The sequence below is a fragment of the Notechis scutatus genome, chromosome 1 (genome assembly GCF_049901735.1).
Source record: "Notechis scutatus isolate UNSWTSFEM ecotype Mainland chromosome 1, rNotScu1.2, whole genome shotgun sequence".
Lineage (NCBI taxonomy): Eukaryota > Metazoa > Chordata > Lepidosauria > Squamata > Elapidae > Notechis > Notechis scutatus.
Window position 1 is genome coordinate 275,292,605 of NC_142009.1, and position 25,727 is coordinate 275,318,331.

At 34.8% G+C, this 25,727-nt stretch overlaps 1 protein-coding gene across 1 annotated transcript in view; it reads right to left on the reverse strand.

Moving 5' to 3' along the window:
• STARD9 (StAR related lipid transfer domain containing 9) overlaps positions 1-25,727 on the reverse strand; it is a 97,551-nt gene that overhangs the window by 40,495 nt on the left and 31,329 nt on the right. The window contains exons 4-19 of the mRNA XM_026671282.2: positions 23,266-23,382; positions 22,337-22,369; positions 22,187-22,248; positions 21,123-21,235; positions 17,984-18,053; positions 17,407-17,479; positions 16,611-16,678; positions 15,585-15,682; positions 13,104-13,304; positions 12,151-12,248; positions 10,505-10,582; positions 7,713-7,787; positions 6,832-7,011; positions 2,283-2,334; positions 937-1,074; positions 137-219 (exon numbers count right to left, since the gene is read on the reverse strand). Of these exons, the coding sequence (XP_026527067.2) occupies positions 137-219; positions 937-1,074; positions 2,283-2,334; positions 6,832-7,011; positions 7,713-7,787; positions 10,505-10,582; positions 12,151-12,248; positions 13,104-13,304; positions 15,585-15,682; positions 16,611-16,678; positions 17,407-17,479; positions 17,984-18,053; positions 21,123-21,235; positions 22,187-22,248; positions 22,337-22,369; positions 23,266-23,382 (1,539 nt within the window). The remainder of the gene's footprint in view (positions 1-136; positions 220-936; positions 1,075-2,282; positions 2,335-6,831; positions 7,012-7,712; positions 7,788-10,504; positions 10,583-12,150; positions 12,249-13,103; positions 13,305-15,584; positions 15,683-16,610; positions 16,679-17,406; positions 17,480-17,983; positions 18,054-21,122; positions 21,236-22,186; positions 22,249-22,336; positions 22,370-23,265; positions 23,383-25,727) is intronic.

The window sequence follows — 25,727 nt, forward strand, 5'->3', positions numbered from 1 at the left end:
CGTAAAAGATTGTGTGAATTCTTTTTCTTTTCTTTTTCTTTTCAATGCCTTTTAAAAGCACTTAACTTTACTGGATAATAACATACAATGCTATTTAGTAATTGGGAAAGAAAATTAGAATGCAGTCAAAACTTACTGAACGCTTCTGCCTTAAAAGGGCAGCTTCAGCAGGATGGTTAAATCTAAATTTGTGAGTTTTGCCAAGGACCACTACAGCTCCTAAAAAGGAGGGAAAGGAGGGGGAAGCAAAATTAGAAAGTGATAAAGTTTTAAAAAACATTTTATGTCTATTTAAACTACAAATTGTTATCAGCATCCTATAAATATTGGCAGGACTTTCTTTACAGAGGCCAGATAATGGAAAAATACAAATTCTAAAAAGAAGGCTATATAAGGGACTAAAATAGTAAGCGGGGATAAAAATAAAATAAAGCAACAATAAAATACAAAGACCCGTGAATTAACATTAAATTTGAATTAATCTTCACTATGGTGTGGGAAAATAATCTGCAAGTGCATCTATCTTGGCTCACTTACCTAAGGAGATACATTGGCCAGAAAGCAAATTTATCAGACTGGCCAGAGCAGTTTAACAATGCAGTGCTTCAAATGCTTGAACGTCAATACAAAAATACACTTATTGGCTCCCTTAGGCAACATCTAATAAAGTTAATTCCACAGATTGTGTATTATGTGCAGAATTACTTTCTTTTGTTTGTCCTGACTATATTGCACAGAAATTTAATGGGTGACTCGTGTGTTCAAATATTACAAAAGAGGGAAAAATGTGTATGATGGTCACCAATGTACATGTTTTAACGGGATTAGATAAACCTAGGGAAAATAGAACTGTCATTAGCTATGATTAGTTCTATATCTGATTTCATCAGGTACGAGTCTTAGGCATTAAAAATTCTGTGAACATCAAATTCTTACCTTGTGATAAACGAACAGAATCAGTTACTTCATGATGATTTACAACACAATGTGCTCCCTGAAGAGGCCGCAGAGTCACAATCCCATGCTGATTGTCTACAATACAATGGTCCTTTTCAATGCCCTGACCCTGCAACACTACAAAGTGTATGGATTTCAAACCTTCAGTGTATCTAGAAAAACTTGTCAGAATTGATATGTTTATTAGTAGTAATAATAATTTCTACAATGCCTAAAATAATGAAGACATGGATGAATGGCTTGCAGGTTACTATCCCCTCTGGCAATATTAGTCAGCATGAACAGCTGAGTAGCAGGAACTGGGCTTCTATTTGCTGTTATTATATAATTAGTGGAAAAAATAACAATTTAATGTTCATAAACCAGGTTAATGTGTTAGCTGGCTGGATCAGATTGCTTGCTGAAAGTTAGTAAAAGAAAACCAATAATTTCCATTGATTCCTAGAGGAAAACCAATAATTTCCATTGATTCCTTCCTTCTCCTGCAACCCATGTCAATGCGGTGGAAGACTGTCAGTTTTTCACTGCATGAGCATAAGGGGAAAGCAATAATCTTGAGCAGAACAGCTTAGATGGAAAAGGATTAGGTTTACAGCTTTTATGTCTCTGCTTCCCAAGGGCATTTTTTCATCTTCTTCTCAATAACTAACTTTAAAATCATGAATTTTAATAAAATCACTAATAAAAGCAGGTGGCTGGAGAAAACAATATTGTTTCATACTTCTTCTCAGGTGTGTATACAAATGGGTAGAAAAGTGGCGAGGAGCAGTGGGTGTGGTATATGCATGTGAGAGTTGTATATACGGGGTGAAAGGAATACTTGCATGTTACACATATCAGTGTTCCCGTCAGGATCAAAAAACAAAAGTTCAATCATTAAAATTTAATCCATCAATCTCAATACAATAAATGTGCTTACATACAGGATTTACCTGTCTCACAATACCCAGCATAACCATTTTCTGAAAGAATTATTTTGTTTTATAGCTTACTGTACTGATGTATAATTCACTACCAATTATAATACATTATAACATAATTATCAAATTTATAATGTTATTTATTTATAATGGAACATAATATCCTACTGAAACATATGTCATTTGATGAACTTAATGTTAGTCAATGTAGAAAATTAGTCAAATCTTCTTTAAATGAAGCTCAACTCCTGGTGATCTTATAAACATGTCCAAGCAGTTTTCTTGGCAACTTTATGTACGCGTGCTCAATAAATTATAAATGGATCCATGAAAAACCATAATGTAGCTTTTAATTAAGGTGATCTTAAGCTTCTAAACCTCTGGATCATGTATCATAATTCTTACCAATATCTTGGTCCTGGTTTGAATCACTTCTTCCAATTTTGGTTGTTCCTTCCTAAAAAGAAAAATGAGGTAATCACACTAAGTTAAATTCATTCTCAGGATTAGCACAAAGCAATTATCTATATTAACATTTTTTATCTGAACAGGGAATTTTTTTTGACAGCAATAAGTCTAGATGGTACATATCTAAAATTTATAGATTTTTCATTATATACAACATAAGCTAGTCTGTATTTAATAAGAAATCAGAACCGTGCATCAGAGTTCTTTTATATCACTGAAATATAGTATTATCAGGCAGGGAGAACGCGTGAACCTGTGACACAAATGTTCCTTTCTCCCCCTCAAGAGAGTTAATTTCACTGTAATTTTAAATTTCTAATTTTACAGCAATTGCTATCATCAGCTAAGACCCATAAGTAGGTATGTTAAAATATAAACAAGAAACATATTGTGATCTTCTTTGCTGTTCATATACATGGTGCAGCAGCGTTTTTAATTATGGAAATGAAAAACAGCATTTTACCTTCTTGTTCCTCAGTTGAAATAACAGAATATCTGAATTTTAAAAAGGCAAAACATAAAGAAAAGAAAAAAGCAGCATCTAGAAGCAAAGAAAGAGGGGACAAAGTTGTTAGTGTAGTGTTAATGAAACTGGCTTAAAAGGGTTTAAATAAGCGTCTTGTTGATAAAACTGCAAACTAGGCTTCTTTCCAAATAAAGATATCATCATTAAATTAATTAATATGGAGAAATAAAGAGCTTTTTTGCTTTGTTATGAAGACCAGCATACAAATATTTAAAATAATTATTTAAAAAATCTTTCTACTACAGTCTTTCTGAATCTGATGTGGAAGGATTGCAAAATTCAAAAAAATAATAATAATTAGCCAGCTGTTCAGCGCTTTGCCACATCAGAATTCTTCCTAATCCTGGCAAGACATTTGAAAAGGATCCAGGTTTTTGTTCTAATTGAACAGTTAAGCAAAATATTTCAGCTTTATAAGTATGAGGAAATCATGCATGTGCCAAAACTTTAAGATGAAAAAAGTTCATGGTATTTTTTACCAACTGAAATTAAACAATATGCATATTTTAAACAACAGGTGTTAGTTTAGAAAAAAGAATATAATGTGATATATTAATGAACATAAACACTAATTCCTTATTTTCATATATCTCCCCCTTAATTATATCACAATAATTATGCTGAAATACCAATAATAAAGATGATAATATATCATCTCTGCAATGGTCTCCAGGCCTTAAAGTGAGATAAACTATGTCTACTTTGCTTCATTAATGTGGTTCATGAGTGGTATTGGCCTAAATGTATACTGCAGAGTAGTGATAGGTGGATTTTCCTGCTGGCAAGGAAAACATTCAATAACCAGCCTCCCTAATATGGGGAAAGGATGGAAGAAGTAACATATTTTGATACATGGCTAGCACAGCTTCCATCACTCCAGCCCAGAGGTGGGATGCTACCGGTTCAGCCCAGTTCTATAGAACCGGTAGTTCTGAATTTCCGGTCTGCAGCGCTTCGGAGCAGGCAGGAATCCGCGACTGTGCGCGGTTTCTGCCTGTGTTCACTGCCCGAGTGCCCCGAGCCATTTGGCTTTGGGGCTAAGCCACCTCCGTAGAAGGTGGGGAAGACAGGGGGGGTCTGGCAGGGTCGAGAGATATCGCACCTTTCTTCCCCAGCCGGCTAAACCCCCTTTTCCAAAGGCAGCTGAGCGGCAGTCAGCAATGGCCGCCACATAGAAGAGCTCAGCCGGAAAAAGAAAGTGCAGGAGGAGCTGTGAAGAAATGAAAGTGATCTTTGCTGACCAGGACAAAGTAACAGTGAAAGTACCCTGGAACTTAAAACTTATTAAAGATACATAGTTTCCAGAATGTGTCAAGCGGCGAATGGAAATTAAAGGAAAAGCTTTTTTTCTTTTCACTCTCCTTCCGAACGTGACAGCGACAGAACTTTAAGAGAAATCGGAAAACCCGCATTGGAGGTATGGATTTCTGAACATTTAAAGGAAAATCTTTTTGCTGTAAGTGGGAAGGGAGAGGAAAAAAAAAATTGGAGCAGAATTTGAAAACAAGGAGGAATTGCCTAGAATTCTAAAGAGCTATTGAATATTAATAAGACTTCTAAAAGATATATCTTAATTGGAACTTTTTGATCAAACAGCAACCCCAGAAAGAGAAATGGAAGAAAGAAAAAAGTATTAAAAGAAATAGATTATTTGGATTGTTTGGTGACTTTGGAACTCTTGGGAATTATTTTTGATTAAAAGCACTCGGGTGGTTGTTCTGGGAAAATTTTTTTCTCTTTACGATGGCATTGCTTGTGGATGAATTAAAAATTGAATATCAAAAATATAAAAAAGAAGAACAAGATGGGAAAGATACTTTGGGCACTCTTTTTCAATTTCTAGAAATGGCGGTATGTACTTATGAAAAATTGATTGCGCAGCAGGACGACTAGGACAAAGAAGAAGCCATCTTTGATGAACAAATGATTCTATTTGGGGAGGAGGAGAAAGAGGAAAAGAAAAAGGGGATTTTAAGGCTTGAAAAAACAACCAAAAAAGAGAAAAATGAGGTGAACGGTGGATACAAGGTTAGAAAACAACAGAAAGGGGGAAAGCAGAAGAAGAAAAGGGAGGAGGAGAGACAAAGGGGTAAAAAGGGCAAGGAGAAGAATAAGAAAGACAGAAAGGAAGGGATGAGAAGCCTTAATGGTGGGAAGCAAGATTTAAAGAAACAAAATTCATTTAGAGACAATGGGTAAATTTAATTGAAAAAGGGATTCTGTAAGGTACATAAGATTGTGTTTTTATATGTGTATTTAGAATAAAATGCTTAAGACATAAATGAGTATTAATATGTATGATTAGTTTTTTAATGGCATTGATAGTGGTCTTATATACCTATAAATATGTTTTGTTGTTGTTGTTGTTGTTTTTCTTATAAAATACATTGTGTAATTTTAGAATGTACTAAACAGAATCCCAATATAAGTTAAGTGTTATATTAAGTATTATTAAGTTAGGGGAAAGAGTTAAAGGTGTCATACTCCAATCAGTGTACAGGAGAAGTTTGTTTAAAGAGAAAAGATGAATGGATAGCGGGAAATAGAACAGACAAAGAATGATAAGTATTATGATTTGAACTGAGATGAGATAAATAAAATAAAACTAAGAAAGATAAAAGAGGGAAGAAGCTATACAGAAAATTGAAAATGGTAATAAGATATGGAATGGTATATAAAATGAATATGCTCCAGCCTCATGGATCTGGGACTGAGAGCTTTCCCCAAAAGAAGGAGAGCCTGTTGCCTCCTATTTTATTAGGAAGTCCCAACCCAGACCGTGAGCAGCCTCCATCCATGTGCCCCAAGATGGAGATGATCCACAGAGCGGGAGGAGGCTGTTAGGTAGTCTTATTCAGCAGGATGGTTTTGCTGTCCATAGCCACTAGAAGCAAAAACTCAGCCTCAGCTTCTGACCATCACCATTACAGCTGCAACTGAAATGCCTTGCATCATACAAACAGCAAGACCTGTGTTGACAGAAGACTGACAAACCGCTTTCACAACAGCTCAGAAAACTGGTCCCAGAAGGAATGCAATAGTAGACCTAAACTTTATGAATTGTAATTAAGGCATCCTTGAGCTGAGGCTAAGCTTCTGTACATAGTTATTAATTGGAAAGAAGCCTAAATTGGATTTTTTAAAGAAAAGTATTGGGTTATACAAACTCAGTTGAAAATTTTATGCAAAGTATAAATTGTGAATTTTAAATAAATTGGATTAGGTATTATAAACAGGAAATAAACTAGCACTATTTTTAAAATACTTTAAGAACAAACATGACAATATTAAAATACACAGATATTATAATTTACATTACAGCTTCCTTATAAATGATATTTCTCTTAGGCAAGGGATTAACAAGTTGGACATTCTAGCTCTTCTTAATATAATTTTTGATTTTAAAAATAATTTCTTTTTAATCTATCCACTGCCCTTTTTGTTTTGCCATATAAGATAGCCTTTGTATACTTTGAGCATAGATATGTACAGTTAATAATTTTGAAAACTTTAAAATGCTTATATTTATTACCAAAGGTTTGGGTGACCCAACATGTAAATCATAACAACAATATCATGCAGAAATATTAAATTTCATGATGCAGTAGAGTATGATTATTATGGTAAAGACAGACTAATTATTAAGAATATAGCTAATTATTAAAAGTTTCTGCTACTCTTTATTACTTTGTAGTCTTTATTATGTTGTTGATTATGTTATTCAGACTTTTAATAACTGAGGATTTTCCTTACAAGCACTACTATGAAGCCCCAATGATATATTAGACATAGGAGCAGAAATATTTGAATTAAAATTTGAATATTTATCCATTCTGTTTTCTGAACCTTTTCAAAACCTTTGAAACCTATTGGGCAAATATTGCAGATTAAAGTTTTCTATTCATTATTAAGTCTTATGTCATTTTGAAGTAATAGCTAAATATAGAAATCTTGTCTCACCCTGAGATGGTACAGTACAACTCCAGTACTAAGGATGTCATCGTCCATGGCCACGAAATGAGGTAAATTGGAGTCTATTGTCACTCCAGCTTTTTTCTTGTTGATATCCACGCTATACTCTTCCATAATAGCTTTTCTGTTAATCCATTTATCTGTCCAGTCTTTGGTCAACTGGTCAATCTTTGGGGATGATAAATGAGGAAAAAGGTGCTTATTTTAATGTTTTTTTCATGCAAGTAAGACACAATCTGAGAGCCAGTTTGGTGCAGTAATTAAGTTGCTTGCTTAGAAACCAGGAGAAGGTGAGTTCTAGTGCTGCCTTAGGCATGAACGCCAGCTGGGAGACTTTGAACCAGTCATTCTTTCTCAGCCCAATCCACCTCAGAAGGGAAAATATGAGGAGAAAGGTATGGTTTATTTGCTGCTTTGAGTTATTTATAAAAAAACAATAAGGGCAGGATAAAAAGCTTTTTATAAGAGTTCTATATTACTTCAAATGTTGTTGGCAACTGAATCATATTTGTGATGGTTGCAGTGTGCTGGAGTCATGTGATCATCTTTTGTGACCTTCTGACAAGCAAAATCAATGATGAACTCAAAATCAGAAATCTAGATTACCCATTTTCTAAATGTAAAACGATCACTGTCAGTAGTGTCTCTTTTTAGTTAAGTTTTGCTTATATTAATATAAGCTTCTTTATTTAAAAAAAAAGATTGGATTTTGCTTCATTCACAACTTACCCATTTTATTTATCAAACAGAAATACTAGGACATATTTCAAAACTTCATCATTTTTTTCCTTTTTCCCTTTTCTTCCAGATATTAATCTGTGACCACGATCTCCTTTTGCAGTTTTGAGAAAAACATAATGCATACCAACCTTAATTTCATTTTGAAGTACTAATTCTGTAAGATTTCCTTCTTTGTCATCACTCCATGAAGGACTAGAATTCATCTGCAGAGACAAAGCATTAATAAGATTTCCAAAATGTTTCTATATTCAGTACAAAGTAATGACCTGAGAGTGGGAAAAGAAAGTAAGAACAGAAAAGATTATCCTAATTATGGTATATTTGACTATTCATATTGCAGAAGGGCTAACATTCTTATATTCACAATGCACAAATTTCTAAGGAGATGTAAGAAACATATATATACATATATATGTGTAAACTTTATTTTCTCTATGTTAAGTAACTAAAATGCAGCTTCAATTTTCTTGATAACATTTCTCTAGATCAGGGATATCAAACTCAAGGCCCACTGGACTGATCTGCCCCACAAAGTGCTTAGATATGGCCCGTGGGGCCACCCTGGAAACAGCAAAGGACCAGCCCACAGCGCCTCTGCTAACAAAAATGGAGGTCATGTGCCCCCCCCCAGCTGTTTTCGCTGGGAAATGGTTGTAGGAGGCCGTTGGAACTGAAAACAGAGCCTGGGGGAGCCGCATGCAGCCCCCCAAGCTTCATTTTTGCTGGCAGAGAGCTGCAAGAATGACATTGAGCAGCATATGCCCACCCTGCCACACCCACCTGCCCCCCAAGGTCAAACACAACCCTGATATGGCCCACAATGAAATTGAGTTTGACACTCTTGCTCTAGATAATGTCAACTAAAAAGATACTCCTTTGTTTTTTTTAGCTGCCAGAAAAAGGGAATGGGGGAAAACAGTGCATTCCTTAAGTGCCTAGATAATTACCCTGGCAGTCCAAAGTTGTCGGAGTGCAAGGATATTACTGGAGAGCATGATTGATGACTCTTGGGGATGGATGTGTCCCATTGGAGAATACACATTTGGGGGTGGAGGCAAGACCAGGGTCAAGGGCGAAATGAATGATGTATATTAGTATCGGCTGCATCCAGCCAACACCAACATGGCCACTTCTAATAAATCGATTTTCTTTTCTTTGAGATGCAGCTAGAGACTTATGATTTGAATGTGGGTGGATTTGTTGGAGTCCTGACATATAAATGTTCTGTGGTATCCAGTGCATTTCATTTTCTCTTTATTTCTATTTTTTAAATATTTTATTAAATATTTTATTAAATATGTTATTAAATATTTTATTTATTGAAGTTTATTATCACATAAAATACAATGGGAAATATAAATTAACAGAAGAAAAGAGGGCAGTGCAGGATTTAGAGAGAAAGAAAAAGAAAAAAAATACAAAGGGCTGACTTCCAACCCTTTCCAATACCGTAAAATACTAATACAGTTATAATCTCAACTTTTTACCTTATCTATAAGTATTAAAAGCCAATTCTTTATCTTACACAATTAAATCTTCAAAACAAAAGTATAAATTTCACTTTTTCTATATTGAGTAAAATTCAGAAACAATATCCCCAAAGAAACAGGACCAAATAAAATCTTTCTTTAAAACAATGTATATCATGATCTTAACTAAAATCCATTTTTTCTTTCTTTTCTTCCCTGTTGTGAGAAGTAATATGTATTTCTAATTAGGCTTATTGATCTATCATCATTTATATTAACAAAATTCACCATACTCTTTCATGTTCTTTAACCTTAAAGGGAAAACTTTTTAATATCCATTTTGAACCTAAGATTTCTTTTAAACTTTTTCTAAAGACAATAAATTCTAATACATCTTTTTAAAACTTCTTCCTAGCTTACATACTTTCAAATTAATTTCCAATAGTATTTTACAAACTTTAGGAATTACTCAAGCATTATACGTAAGGGGAAGAAAAAGAAAGAAAAACCCATTTTCAAATCCCCTTCATAAATATAAAACTGTACATTGGAACTTTCTTTCAATTACATATATAGGCTGGTAAAAATCCATCCTAACCAGAGTTAATTTACTAAGTTACACCCTCCAGCTTGTCCTCATAGAATATTTTTCTTCTTTAGCATAGCTATGAAATAAATATAAACTATTTTTCTCATGAGATTCACAGCTTTGTTAGTATCCATAAAGAAAAAATCCCAAAGTTATTCTCTTAAGCTTGAAGGAATATAGATTTACTTGGAACTCTTCTTTCAATTTTTCAGCTTCAATTGAAGCTGAAAAAGGATTGGTTCTTCTTTCAATTGCACTGGAAGACTTATATTTAAACTATCACCATAGTAGATAATTATATTCCAAAATTACAGTTAAAGTCCTTTGAATTTCAAATACTTGTGGAATAACTTCAGTGGCTTGGTAGTTTTCTGGACATGTACAGTAATAGCATCTCTAAATTACTCATTTTTCTTCCAATTACTTGAGTAATTTGTTCCTTTTATTGACTTCTTCTGAGCTGAAATGTAATTTGAAAGGAGAGATGCTGTCCTAGCTCATTAATGATAACCAACCAGCACCATCCTGTAAATCACAGCAGAAATTTGGCCCATTGTATGTCAAGTGTGCTGCATCACGCTCTGCCAAATTATTAGGAGAGAAAATTTAATGACAAAATAAATATATGGTCTTAATAACTAAAATGGTTTTTAAAAAACATTTAATTGCAAATGCATGATCCTTGGTTCAGATTAAGATCCAGGCAGTACAAATCTGACTGATATCTTCAGGAAAAGCCATTCTTAACCGGCAATATTGGATTGCCATCAGATTTGATATAAGAGCAAAATTACACTTCTAAGAATATATATAGATGGACTGAATGATTTTGATTCAATATAAGTAATATAGTTGCACATACCATCTCAAAGTTCATCAACATAACCTTCAATCTATGTATTTCTTCTTGTAATTCTCTAATCAGTTTCACATTTGCATCCTGAAAAGAGACACTTTTTGAAAAATAAGGAAACAATTCATTGATTCTAAACTATATTTATTGGACTTTTTTGGCATTATCATTCAATATATTCTGCCCTCCCAATTACCAGGAAAAAATAATAATTAAGGATTGCACATCGTTATTATTTCTCCCAATATTGAATGTCTAAATTAAATCTTCTTCCCTCAGATCTGGCGGTAATTAATAAAACCCATCAATGCGCAGAAATGATTAGATTAACTATGGTATTAAAAAATAAGGAAGAAGGAGATTTTTTTACAATATGGAATATATGGTATAATTGGCTAAAAAAAGGAAGTAAAGATGTTTAGTGAAAATGATCAAAGAAATTCCAAAGAAGAACAAGACACATGATATATGTGTATGTAAATATGTATATATGTAAAGTAATGTAAATAAATAAATATGGTAATTTAATAACAACACAATAAGTAAGGATTCAACAAACAAGCGACAGATATATTTGAAGTAAATGAACAGAATTTTCACTAAAGGATATGTGCACTGCTATGAAAATGCTGTAAAATGTGAGAACTTGTTTTTCTTTTTAAATTTTCTTTGAAATTTTGAATAAATATTAAAAAAAATCTTCTTCCCTCTTAATGTGTGATGAATACTAGGGAACTGCATATGTAATAAGTAAATATATGATGACAGCATACTTTACATGAGCCATGGTGGCCCAATGGTTAGAATGCAGTATTGCAGGCTAACTCTGCCCATTGCCAGGAGTTTGATTCTGATGGGGCTCAAGGTTGACTCAGCCTTCCATCCTTCTGAGGTTGGTAAAATGAGGACCCAGATTGTTGCGGGGGGCAATAGGCTGACTCTGTAAACCACTCAGAGAGGGCTGTAAAGCATTGTGGAATGATAAATAAGTTTAAATGCTATTGCTGTTGCTACTACATCTGGTAGATAATCCTCACTTATTGACTGCTTCATTCAGCAACTAGTCAAAGTTACAATGGCATGTAAAAAGTAGTTTTACAACTAATCTTTGAACTTGCAGCTGTTGTAGCATCACCTGATCATGATTCAGGAGCTTGAGAACCAATATGCATTTATAACATTTGCAGTGTCCCATGGTCACATGATCATGATTCGGGTATTTGGCAATTGGTGTACATTTGTGACAGTCACAGGGTCTCATGATTGCTATTTGTGACCTTCACAGCTGGCTTCTGACAATCAAAGTCATTGGAGAAGCCGGCAGGAAGTCGCAAGTTGCAACCACAACATGATGCACTTGACAATCTGCAGTTATTCACTTAACCACCACAGCAAAACTGATGTCATTAAGTTCATCACAGTCACATTACATTACATTTAACAATCACGTCGTTCAGCAATGGACTAGGTGATCCCAAATGTGGTCATTAAGTGAGAACTACTATAATGTATTAGGAAAAAAGACGACACTAAAAAAACTGCAGCATCAATTGTTTTAAAAATGCATAAAAATTATACAAACAAAAATGATATAATCCTGTAGAGAGCTAACAAAAATGCTTAATAAAATAAAAGAAACACACAAGGTAGCTCACCTCATTTACTCGAGGTTTATTAATAATTTTTTTGGCATTTGAAGCATAGCGTAAGGTGTTCACAGTTTCATTATAGCAACAGCTTGCAGGAGAAATAGCTACAGATAGAAAAAGAAAATTATTTTAAAAATTTAAAATGTGCTTTAGATATTTTGAATGCAAAACCATTTGCATTGTGTTCTTCCATCAAGAGCATTATGTGTTGATATGCTACTCTTTTCATGCATGCAATCACCAGAAATTGTCAGTAAGAAAAACTGAAATGTTTCAAAGAGAAATGGACTTAGACCAGTAATGGCCTTTGCTTTATGTGATTCCTTTCCTGAAGCTAAAGTTATAGCCAAGATATCTAGTAAATCCTTCACTAGGAGCCACATTTTAGATGTTTATGCTATAAAATATATTTCTGCATCTAATCACTTATTGGCCAAATCTTTATGTTAATTCAGATAATAGATGAATCAAAAAACCATTTTTTGCCAAAGTAAACTTTATTGAAAATATGGGTAAGTGATCTATTTTTTCAACAGATGGTTACATCCAAAACTTTTTCAGGACAGTCTTTATTAACATAGAATGATAAGCCAGCAGGCAAACAAATCTATGCTTTTTATAAAGTATGAGACAAAATTATGCCTATTCAAAATATCACAAATTTATGATGACATACACCTTAATAACATTTGACTAAATCACTGGAACATGCTGCGTCCATGTCCCTGTTTGAAAATTTTGTACAAATTTTAGCTTATTCATTATTTGACAGTGATGGCTGCCTGACCTAATGAACAAATAGGATTAATTACCCAGTCTCAACATCTTTTTTACATCATGGTGACCAAAACTGGATGCAGAGATATTACATTGTCCTCAGGCAATTAACAGAATACTGTTTTTAGGAATATTTAGATCATATGACCACTCCTGAAATCAAAGCAAATCATTATACTTACTTGCAACCATTATGGTCTTGGAATTGCCACCCAGACTATCCTTCAGGAGCCAAGTAAGAATGGAATCCCGATATGGAATATAAGCTTGGCGCTTGCAGCTATTGATATTGGAGCCACAGTAACTGTCTGTACGGTCACTGTCCACTTCACTGGCTATACTGCTGATGCTCTGGCAGCTGCTGAACATCTGAGTGTTTTCGGCTAAGAAGCAAGAAAAAAAAGGTCAGACTTATATAGTAAAAAAAAAATATTTCAAACAATCCAAAAATATTTTTTTCATGCTATAGTAACTTTGAGTAAAAGTGTACTGTTTTGTTCAGGGGTGTCAAACTCAAGGCCCGAGGGGGCAGGATCTGGCACACAGGGGGTACCCTGGAAACAGTGAAGGACAGGTCCGCAATGCTTCTGCCAGCGAAAATAGGCTCCCGAGCTGCATTTTGCCGGCAGAGGGTTGCAGGAGGCCGTGGGAGCAGAAAATGGAGCTCGGGAGTCCATTTTCACTGGCAAAGTGATCAGGCCACCACAGGTGCCTTGACACGAGTGAAGTCGAGCTGGCCATGTCCCCCCCAGCCCCCTATGGTCAAATACAACCCTTATGCAGCCTTCAGTGAAATTGAGTTTGACACCCCTGGTTCTGTTACTCAATAATTATGGTCTTTTGATCACAGGTTAGGCAGCTTTTAAGGTGCCAAATATCACAATTCAGCCATCCAATTTTATATATAGAAAGCCATCAAATGGGGTTTTAATGACATCAGAAAAGCACAGTGGATATTTCATCCCATGGACGAGGGACTCCAAAGAGAAAAATAGAAGAAAAGGTCTTTGAGAATTAAATTAGTACCATTCTTATGCTTAAGCACTTCCAACAAGAAAATGTGAAGAATGAGCACCAACATTGGTGTTGGGACACTATTACTTTTCTGTCATGGCAAATGGCATCTGTAAATGACAAATGGTTGGTGGAACAAATGGTAAATTTGTTCCTTTTGCACTTAGTTTATTTGCTTTTAATTTTTAACTGTATTTTCTTTGAATAGTAGATTATGTATGTTCACCCCTGATTTACTTATAAAATAATAGAGGTGGGATAAAAATCAAATAAAGAACAACCATAAGGTACTTCAAGGAACCCACTTAATTATATCTAATATATGTTTGCTAACTTGAACATGATGGAAACATTTGAAACTCACTAAAAATGCAAACAGGGTGGCATCTTATAAGTGACCAGACACTCACATACGAATGATTCACATCATTCTCTCCCATTATTTAGCTGCTACTCTCTTCAGCAAATTGCTGACACTTCCCCACCATTGAAAGCAAGGAGTTTGCCACTACCATTACTAGGAAGGGGCTGGTAGGCAGAGTCTATTCATTCACTAAGTGATTCTTTCTTCATCTCTCTTCTAGGGAATCACAACATGTCCAAGTTTCTGAATTTTATGATTGTCAAGCAGTAAAGTGGAAGGAAACAGAAAGAAAGCAGAGAAGGAATTTAAGTCTAAAAGGAATAGAATAGAATAGAATAGAATAGAATAGAATAGAATAGAATAGAATAGAATAGAATAGAATAGAATAGAATGCTTTATTGGCCAAGTGTGATTGGACACGCAAGGAATTTGTCTTGGTGTAAATATTATCAGTATACATAAAGAAACGTTGCTCTTTCTTTCTCCTTATTTTCCTTAATACTGCAGCTGCTTCCTGTTTGCCTGTTGATACTAAAAGATAACAGGAAATAAGGCAACTTAGCAGGAAGAAGCTGAGAGTGGATAAAACCAGCAGCACTCTTTACTGTTCCTTGCACTCCTCATTTCTTGCAAAAAGGTTTGAAGGAAAGCAGAAGGACAAAGAATGCTGCTTCCTAGTCTACCCTCTCAAGTCACCCTGCTGCTTCTCTTGGTTTCCCAAATTGACTGCAAAATCATCACAGATAAACAAAGAGCCAAGAAAATGTCAGTAGGGCAACTATTGTTTTGGTAGTGGTAAAGAAATGAAGTAGACAGGTGGGACCCCAAGAAAATTAAATACAGAAGATAAACAGTAGAGGTTCCATAGTGACAATGGAAAAGCAGTATGGGAAGGGGGACTGGAGAAAACTTGAGCTATTGCCACAGCTGGTCATCTGCAAGATAAGAAGAAGCCTCAGAGGGCTGCATGACATTTCTCGGACCACGTTCAAACTGGAGATGTGCATCACTGCTCTAATTAATTAATCCACAGAAGAGAAGGCAAGAGTTTCTTTTTTTAAAAAAAAAAGATGACCAAGACAAGAAATCACAACATCATAAAGTATGAAGGCAGTGCTTCTTTTATAATCCTGTCTCCCATCTAATAGCAAATGAAGTATTTTATGAATACAGTACTTCATATATTTACTCATAGCCGCTTGCAAGTATGCATCATAGGAGAAGTTCAATAGGTAGTCCATTAACGTTTCATTACGGTTTAAATAAAAGTTAATATTATGTTTACCTAAAGTAGAGATAACAATTCCAAGAGTTACTAATGATTTGTTAATGTTGCCACCCTCTGTGATTCGATGTTTGCAATAACTAGGATCGGCCTTTTCACTGAAACACACAACCAAAACGATAATTGAAGTAACAGTGATAATTATCAGCATATAAAAGTAGCAGCCTAGAAATAAGAAATGAAAAAACACCCCGCAACTCTCAAATAATGAAAAGAACAGCCTATTTTCACAAATGCAAGCCCCTACATAAAAGTTTTCTAATATTTCCAAAAGATGCAAAGTTTAAACTTTGGCAAGAAAGTCTTTGACTTGAACATGGACTTACCACACATATGGCCATCTAGATATTACAGAATTACTATTCTATTATCAATTCTATCACAGGCAATCTGAAGTCAAAGTACATGCACTCATAACACTGACAAAATATGAATATAATCGCTTCCAAAGAATAAAGAACCTGTATATCCATCCACTAGAAGGCAGACACATTCCAAGGTTTCATTTTTTTCCAGAGTACTGAAATTATTCCAAACACCATGTATAGTAAATGCATCTTCACATAATCTGTTAAGTACTATATACAGCTCTAATAAAATCCATTTCACTACTTCTCCCTTTGTAATATATTATGTTTGGCAAATGTCAGTTCAACCTTTCACCTTCTATTAAGAACATTAGTCAAAAAAGGTGTTAATCGACATTTGTAATGTAGTAATAATCAGTTTATTGATGTGAGTTTCAAAATCTATTTTGGATTTTATTTTGAAGCACACGAGAAAGCCAATAAAGGTAGGCAAGCTCACGTGTAAGACAATTTACATACAGCTATCTAAATTAAAATTGCAGGTTGCCTACCAATTAAAGATATCATGTCTTGTGTACTTCAAATGTACCCAAGAATTTCCCCAGAATCCACATATAGGAATTCCACAGTGAACAGTACAAAATAGAAATAATATTAACAGTAAACAATTATGAATAATTGGCTTTTTAAGAGGCTAACTCCAAAAACCAAGTATTACCTGCCTGCAAGGTCCACTAAATTGATCTTGCTTGCTGTTTCAGAAGGCAGATTATTCTCAAGTATAGCCTGAAGGAAAACAAATTCAAGCAGTGTGATTTCAGAGTAAAATTCTAATTCTTCTATACTCCAAAACAGACTGATTGTGTGAGATGCTTCAAGTGGTTAACTTGCATTTATACCAATGGGATTGTGTGCCTGCAAAGTATATGTATTCATTTGATTTTTATCCTGCTACAGTCTCAATTCTTGGAGGTTATTATGTCAAATTTAAAACAATAATTAAAACAATATGCAATCCAAATAGCAAAAATAAAATCATAGCATGAGAGGGAGATGCTATGATGAACACATAATTAAAATTCCTAATCTACTTTAACATAAGCACTGAAGATTTTCATCAGATATGAAGTTGCAAAGGCAATATCAACCTTTTATCTCAGCATTTCATTGGGCAGAGAGGGAGAAAGTGTGAAAATGGAAGGCAGGTTGGCATAAAGGAGAAACAGAAGGATATGAGGGGAAAAGAGAGAGGAAGAGATAATAATGGCCTTCTCACTTTTGGTTTTCAGCCTACTCATCAATATCAAATTAGCTCAACTAAAGGGGATGCAGCTTTCAACTGAAAAAAATGCCACTCATCAGTGGTTGCACATTTATTAGTATAATATAATGTTCCATGGTACAAATTTCTTTTATGACAATGTCATTTTGTTATAATGTATTCACAGATGAAATCAACACCAACAAGATTTGCTTTTATGAGTTTCAAAAATTACTGGGAAAATTCAGCTAACCTGAGTATATTGGATTGTGAAAATAGCATGAGATCTACTGCTGGCATCATGAACATGGGTAGCTGCTGTGATTCTACACACAAAAAAGAAAGGTTAATATTTTATTTTTTGTGAGGTAGGTAATAGTGACTATGACAACTTACATGGAAGAATAAACACGAAAACAAGTTAACCATCAAATACAAAATTCAGATTATGGTACAAGCAGCTGAAGTTTAGACCATATATGGATTATCCTTGGAACTAAATGTAAAACTATATTCCACCACATGACTAAGCTATATAGAATCACATGGACTTCACATACTGCTATATATAGATTATTTCCATGATTTTTATAAAACACAAGAAAAGAAGTTTCATAGAATTAAAACATTTAAATTAAGAAACTATTATTTATTCAAGATTACGTCTGCAGGTTGAAAACACCACTGATTAGTATGTTATTATGGAGCATAATTCCTTGCAATGATTAACCATTCCTTTTGCTGATGGAAGCTGCAATATAGAAGGACAATGAGAAAAATAATTATGAAAAAGAAGCTAACATGAATTAGAGCACTTTAATACAAAATACCTATTTGCTATCCCTTCTTCCAGAAGTTCAACTACTTGTCTGTAGTCTGTAACCACATGTTGAGATAGCCCTGGAAGAGATTTTAGAAAAGAAGAATCAATAGTTTTAAAAAATCTTCCTGTCTTTTATCCCAAAGATACTTTTTCAAGAGGCAACTGGACTTTCTGGCTTTCCTTTGAATATGTTTCGCTTCTCATCCAAGAAGCTTCTTCAGCACTCATGATGTAACCTAGTTTGGATAATGAAACATCCACAAGAAAACAAGCAAACTCAGAGAGCACCAAGGACCCCTTATTTCAACCTTACAAATGCTCTCCCTTATTGGAAAAGCACCTTTGGGACAACCAGGACCTGGATGGCTGAGAATCTCCATAGACATTCCTGTCTTTTAATACTCGGGATCCAGAGGGCACTAAATAATAGAAATCTTTTCTGTGACATTGAGATTAGCACTCTTTGATGATCTCCCCTGCAGCAGAAGCCTTCCTAATAGGATATCCCAGAACAGGCCTGTCAAACTGGCAGCCTGTGGGCCAGATGTCACGTGCAGGCCATGCCCACCCCACGCCCATCCCAGCTGTACAAAGGCAAAAAACATTGCGATATCTGGCCCGTGACACGATGGAGTTTGAAACCCGTGTCCTAGAAGATCTTTTCCCGTGACATGATAGAGTTTGACACCTGTGTCCTAGAAGATCTTTTCCTGTGTGGAGCCCAGCCTGTGAAATGCACTAACCAAGGAGATGTTTTCGGCCTCCAACTAAAAATAGCACATTTGGGGGGGGGGGGATGAAAAAAGAACATCATCTGCCAAATGTTTAATTATTACTTCAATCAATTTTTGATTTTAATGTTTCTGGGTTTTTCTCCCCACTGTGCTCCTTTGATTTTTAGACTTACTAATTTGTTGTAAGCTAACTTGAATGCCAAAAAGACAAAAGAGTAGGATATATATTTCATAAACAAAGATTTCAAATAGAAAAATATATTATGCTGAAACAAAGGATCACAGTATTGCTGGAACAAGAAGGGATAACTGTTTAAGGTAATTGTGAATACAAAATCAATGAATCAAACTTAAGGTACACAATGTACTTTAATTGTATGGAATATAAGAAATATGTATTACTAAGGATACCTAGCGATTGCACAAAGCATTCTCCATATGTTTCAAATAATCTCCTATGTCTCCTTTTCCCTTACTAATCTCTATTAAAACATAATATGCGACAGGTACTTTCCAAGCAATAGCCAAACAGGTAGGTAATGGGATTGGAAAATGTCACATCCATTTTCAGTTTAGACATCAAAGTGACAGAAAACAATGAAGCAATTTTACTTCCTCTGGGGAGTAAAATGGTTTAGAAATCTCAGAAATAAATAAATTTGTTCCCTGTAATCATAGTAATCAGCTACATAGTGACAACATAGGTTAACTGAGCGAAGATCTGAAAGGCATTAAGAGGAGTAGATGGACTGGTCAGGTAAGTTGATAGCATCAATAGAAAAGGAAGGCATGAAGAAGATTAAAGAGAGGGGAGGGTGAACTAACTGGGTAGTGTCTTCCAGTATGCCAATGGGAGATAAGGCTCTGGGTGGGCTGGTCCATAGATTCTGTAAAGGTGAAGGTATACAGAGTAAGGAAGATGAGATATGCAAGATCCATTGATTGAATAGGATGGGGATGAACTATATTTTATGTCCACAACTTACAGATAATATTTGAAAATGGCTCAAATAGACTCCTCCCCAATTTGCTTGAGTATATGGAGGATGAAAAAGTACAGCATAATCAGACTTGCAAGATTCTGTTATTATACATGAATTCAATAAATGTAATTTTAGCTTTCCTATAGAATTGATCTCTTGTTCACCTAATAGGGCTAATAGAACAGGAAAGTTGGACAACGTACTTTCAGCCTTACCCTATTTGCCTATTAAGTTTCTTAGACTTTCCTTGGACAAAATCTGGAGCACCTAAAATGGTTTGTGTTTCAAATCAGCTGGCCATTGACTCACCTGGAAGAATCTGACTGTAGTGCCTTATATTTTCAATTGAACAATAACTTTAAATATATGATAAATTCCAACCAATAACTGGCAAATTTGGAGAAATAGTTGATGTTCATGGCAGAGCACATTAATGCAGGCTGCTCTTGGTATACATTCTATAGTGCATCCATCAGAGTGCATCCATAAACACTAACACAGAAGACACAGTGAAAACTCCTTAAACTCACAACACCTGAACAGACTGAAACATAGTTAGCTTTAAAACTGGGAGCATCCTAAACCAATTCTTCCTTCTGATCTTTCAAGACTTCCTGGTCATGTTAGGTACTGATAGGTCCTTCCATTTATATATCAGGTTCATATTACACTATTAGTATGATATGATTAATAATTCATTCAAATGGAATTATCAATTTTGAAATCAGTTCAGTATGGGTATTCACTAAAGCATTTTATGTCAATCACATGACACTGTTAAACAAAGAGGGTTTTATTTTATTTTTAGACATAGAGACAAGCTTTTTTGAAAGTCTGAACTGCAGTGTTACACTGTTAGCAGCAGAGAGATATCAGTATTTTGCAAGACCTTATGAACTGATCCTTAGAGACACATTAAATACAACAGCCTTATATGGAATGCCCCCTAAAGATTAGGCAGATGTAATTAGCTAGATCCTAATTACCTGTTTTGTCAAGAACAATCTTATCTACAAAATTCCATACAAAGTACACCTTTCAAAAGTAGTTTGTATTAATAATTTTAGTTTTTAGTAGCCTACGCCACGATTAAGAATATTGTATGCAAGGTTTACATTCAATAATTTTCTGCCCAAAAATTATTGACAATTTACCTCCAATAAATTTTGGCAGCAACTGGAGTATATGTCAGTCATTAGATAGCTAGGTGCATAAAACATAAAGTTAGGAAAATTTAGAAGTGCCACAAGCTCTTTGAATATCATTGGATCTCCCTCCATCCCTCAGAACTTCTAGAAGCAGTAAGCAAAAGCATGGCAAAAGGAATGATAAAATGATAAAACATTTCACAAGATGTAAGGAAATTAAATTGAAAAAAAACTTCCTTTCTCTCTCTCTGAATATAATCTACCTTTAAAAAGACAATTACCTTGAACATATGGACCCATCTCAGGATGTTCACGGACACGAAGTGTATATGGCTTCTTATGGTTTGACTGCCTTAATAAATCGCGGACTTGCTCATTATAAATTTCTAGGAAACTACAAAGAAATAGAGATGAGCAAAATATTCTTCATCAAAGTATTTGGACAGTGAAGTAGCAAGGTCAATCCAGCAAAGTAATAGTGGAGAAAACAATAGAGAGTTTGACAAAAAATATTTTGGTGTTTTTTTTATTGATTGGCTTAAGATCTGTTCTGGCTATTTTTGTGATGAAATTAATATAGTCACAAAATATTGTAAGAATAGCTTTGGGGAGTATTTGGTAGAGAGGCACCGCAACCATGTGGAAACACCTTAGGTGTTAATACTATGTTTCAATCTAAAATGATCCTTTCCTCTCAGAGAAGATTCTCGTTAAGAAAGGGAATTTGGAGAATTGTGCATGCTGGAGAGCTGTGCATTGCCTTGCATTCGGTTTTATAAAAGCCTTCAAAGGAATGAACGTAATACCCGATTATAACTCTATAAAGCAGCCTTTCTTGGGATTTTATGGGAAATGCAAAGAGTGACTGAACAATCCCACAAAAAGGAATGACTCCTTTAAAGAATTGTAGAAACTGCTACGTTCCTATTCCTAGACACTCTGAAGTACCTTTTAGGAATCAAATCAGAAACACTGCAAAACCCTATTAATTCCATTCCCTGCATTTTTGCATCTGTAAAAGCCATTATTTAAATATATACTACATTTACTGTTAATATATCACTAAATATTTACTTTGACAAACTATCATAACCAATGCCTATGTTATACTGTCAGTGTAAAAGTTTTATAAAGTTTATAGATCTTCTAAATGTTTAAGGATAACTGAACAGTCTAAATATTAGACATCCAAACATCCTCTAAAACATGATGTAATTACAAATGACAATAATTATGCTTTCTAGTTCAAAGAAACACAGACAGAAACAAATTGCTAGTGGTTTGATACAGAAAAAAAGAATTGGTAAAAACATATGACCATATGAGAAAATTAAGGAATACCTACCTAACTTCTACTCTGCATGATGTTGACTGCTTGGAAGAGGCATTTTCTCTTGAAAAAAGACCCTATGAAAAGCAATAATTTATATTTTCTATCTTCTGTGAGAAAATTAAGCAAACTTAAATGAAGTGTTTCATTTAATAACATAAATACCTGACATATCCGAGGTGTTAATCCAATGGAAGCCTTGAAAAAAAAGAAGAGATTATGTGAAAACTGTTCCTCATGAGTTTTAGAAGAATCATTACTATTGATTCAACTTCCAGAATTCTCCGGGTCTATGACAATTCGCCATAGCCTACTCGCCATGTCCAACTCGCTACGGCCAACTCTCCACAGGACAACTTGCTGTAGGCCAAGAGTAACACTAATATCAAAGAAATGGTGGAATAGAATCATTAAAGAAAGGATGCAAAGGGAGGGACAGAATGAAATGTGAATGGCAAAAATTAAAATACATTTTTATTTATTTAAAATAATTAAGTATGATTATTAAATTGTCTTGCAGCGAGTTGTCCCACAGTGAGTTGGTCATGGTGAGTTGTCCTGTAGTGAGCTGCCTGTGGTGAGTTGGCTGCAGCACACTGACCTAGCAAGTTGTCCCATTCTGCAATTCCCCAGCCAGCCATACTGAGCCATGCTGAGTGTTAAAGTCTCCCCATCTTAACAGTTGTTAAGGCTGAGGAACATTGATCAAAAGTGTAGAGTTAGTGTTGAGGAAACACACAGGAAAATACATGCCAAGCAAAGGGAATAGCACAAAATAATGTTCCGGCTTAAAATTGTCATCATACCTGTGCTTCAACTTCACAAAGCCAAACTAACTGGCGTTCCATGATATTATTTTACATGCTTTCTTATATAGAGGAGTATATTATTAGTAAATGACTATAATCTTGTAAAATAGTATGAAAAGTATTATTTTAATACGGTATGAACTAGGAAATGCTTACATCTGTTATATTAATGCAAACAATTAAGTTGCCATTTAAAAAAAATAATCATATGGTGATCTTGAATGTTAGAACTATTTTTTTTTAAAATAAGATAAAGCAAAGTACAGAATCAAAAGTATAACTCACTGGAGTTCCCATCATGGTATATGTTTTTCCTGAACCTGTCTGTCCATAAGCAAAAAGACAGATGTTGTATCCTTTAAAAGCACTGGATAACACCATTGTCCCAAGATCCTGAAAAACCTGCAAAAAACGAAGAGAGAAATTATACTCTGATGTGTGATGCAAGTTTAATGTTCGTACATCTAAAATGCTTTGAAATTCTAGCATAGAGTTTCTCAAAACACAGAGAGGGAATGCAAGGGTAAATGTACATTTTAAATTTTTAAATTTCCCCCCGATCAACATAATGAAATTACTTCACAAAGCTTCTTTTACATACATTTCATTCTTAACAGATACAAGTAATCCTCGGCTTATGACCAAAATTGAGCCCAAAATTTCCACTGCTAATCAAGACAGTTAAGTGAGTTTTGCCTCATTTTACGACTTTTCATGCCAGAGTTGTTAAATGAATCACTGCAGCTGTTAAGTTAGTAACACGGTTGTTAAATGAATCTCGCTTCCCCGTTGATTTTGTTTGTCGATTCACATAAACTTGGGACATTGCAACTGATAAAAGTACATGCTGGTTGCCCAAGTGTTCTAATTTTGATCATAGGACCACAGAGATGCTGCAATGGTTGGAAGTGTGAAAAATGGTCATAAATCACTTTTTTCATTGCCATTGTAACTTTGAACGATCATTAAACAAATGATTGCAAGACGACTACTACCTGTATTGGTCAGTAGTGAGATCAACATCTGAATATCTGAAGTTTGTTTATATTAATCATTGTTACTGATATTTATTTGGTGCATGTTTTGTAAATGTGTTCTGTGACCAAAATAATGTTTTATTTGATTTGTCTTATTGAGGATGAGGGTCATTTCCCAGAAGACAAAAAAAAAAGGATTACATGGACTTGCAGCTCAATGACAGCCTCACAGCTGGTTAATTTATGCTGGAATGAACAGCAAAAGTGCAGTTAAGTTTAATGAAGGAAGGATACTTAAATAACAAGTCATGTAGTAAAGTTCCTTCTGGTGAATGGCAAGAAAAAGAGAAGGAAAATATATTTTGGGTGGGTTTGGTAAGTATATGCAGTTAATCAAGATTTATGGAGGTGGTTGATCAATTAACAACAGATCCCACTTCCATCCACTCTGCTCCTGCCCTCCCCATCTGAAATTGGATCATAGCTTTTGTTTGTTGGTATTAATTTATTTACATTTTTAGCGTGTGTGTGTGTGTGTGTGTGTGTATGTGTCTTTTAAGATTGTAAGCTGCCCAGGCTTACTCTGTAGTAAGATAGATAGCTGATACATTTTATCAATAAATACAGTAAATCAAAATAATATAATTAACATAACATGTTATTGTGATTTAAGAAACTATATGACTCTAACTTCAATTCCTATCAAAAATAGAGACCACATTCTTAAAAACACATCTGCACTTTAAAAGAATATAAAAAGGTATCCAATTCTACAGTTTATTATCATATGCATAACCTAAGGAAAGTAGGTATAATGGTACTACAAGATTAGATTAGATTAATGGTTTATCTACGGTAGTTGTGCATCCTATTTCCTAGTCTGGCCAATCCAGATACCAATAGTAGATCAAGATAACAAATGAACTCCCACAGACGCCAGCTATTTTTTAATAATACTTTATTGTCATTATACGTATATATACACAGTATACACATACAACAAAGTTCACATAACACCCAGAGACCAGACCCAACACGCATACACACATGACAATCCTCAAACACCCCCCCACCCGCCAAAATTCCCCACCCCCTAAAAACACACAAGCATCCACAAAACAGACCAAGTAATACTGTCCAACAGCTCACTGCTGGTGGTCCTTAAATTCATTGTTAAGTGCAATTATAGCTCTGGGATAAAAACTGTTCAGAAAACATGTGGTCCAAGTTTTAATTGTTCTGTATCTTCTGCCAGAAGGCAACAGTTCACAAAGATTATAAGCAGGATGGGAAGAACCTCTGAGAACACTGTGCAAATTCCTCAAACAGCAAGATGCAAAAATGTCATCAAGGGCTGGTAGCTGGAGCCCGATGATATTCTGGGAAGTTATAATGATTCTCTGTAGAGCTTCTTTGTCCTCTACAGAGCTGCTCTCATACCATGCAAGAATGCCATGTCAGGACACTCTCAATGGTGCTGCGTTAGTAGGACAGAGTAGATGCTGAGATAGATTTATCTTCCTGAGCATTCTCAGGAAGTACAGCCTCTTCTGTGCCTTCTTCACAAGCATGTTAGCATTCATAGTCCATGAGAGATCCTCAGAAATTTAAAACTACCAACCCTCTCCACTTCCTCGCCATTTATGGTAAATGTACATAAATTGTTCATAATTGGGATTCATAATTCATCATTGTTCATAATTGGGATTCAGAAATATATTTTCTCTGATTCTAGAATTAGCACAAAGACTTCATGATTTATCTCTTCAC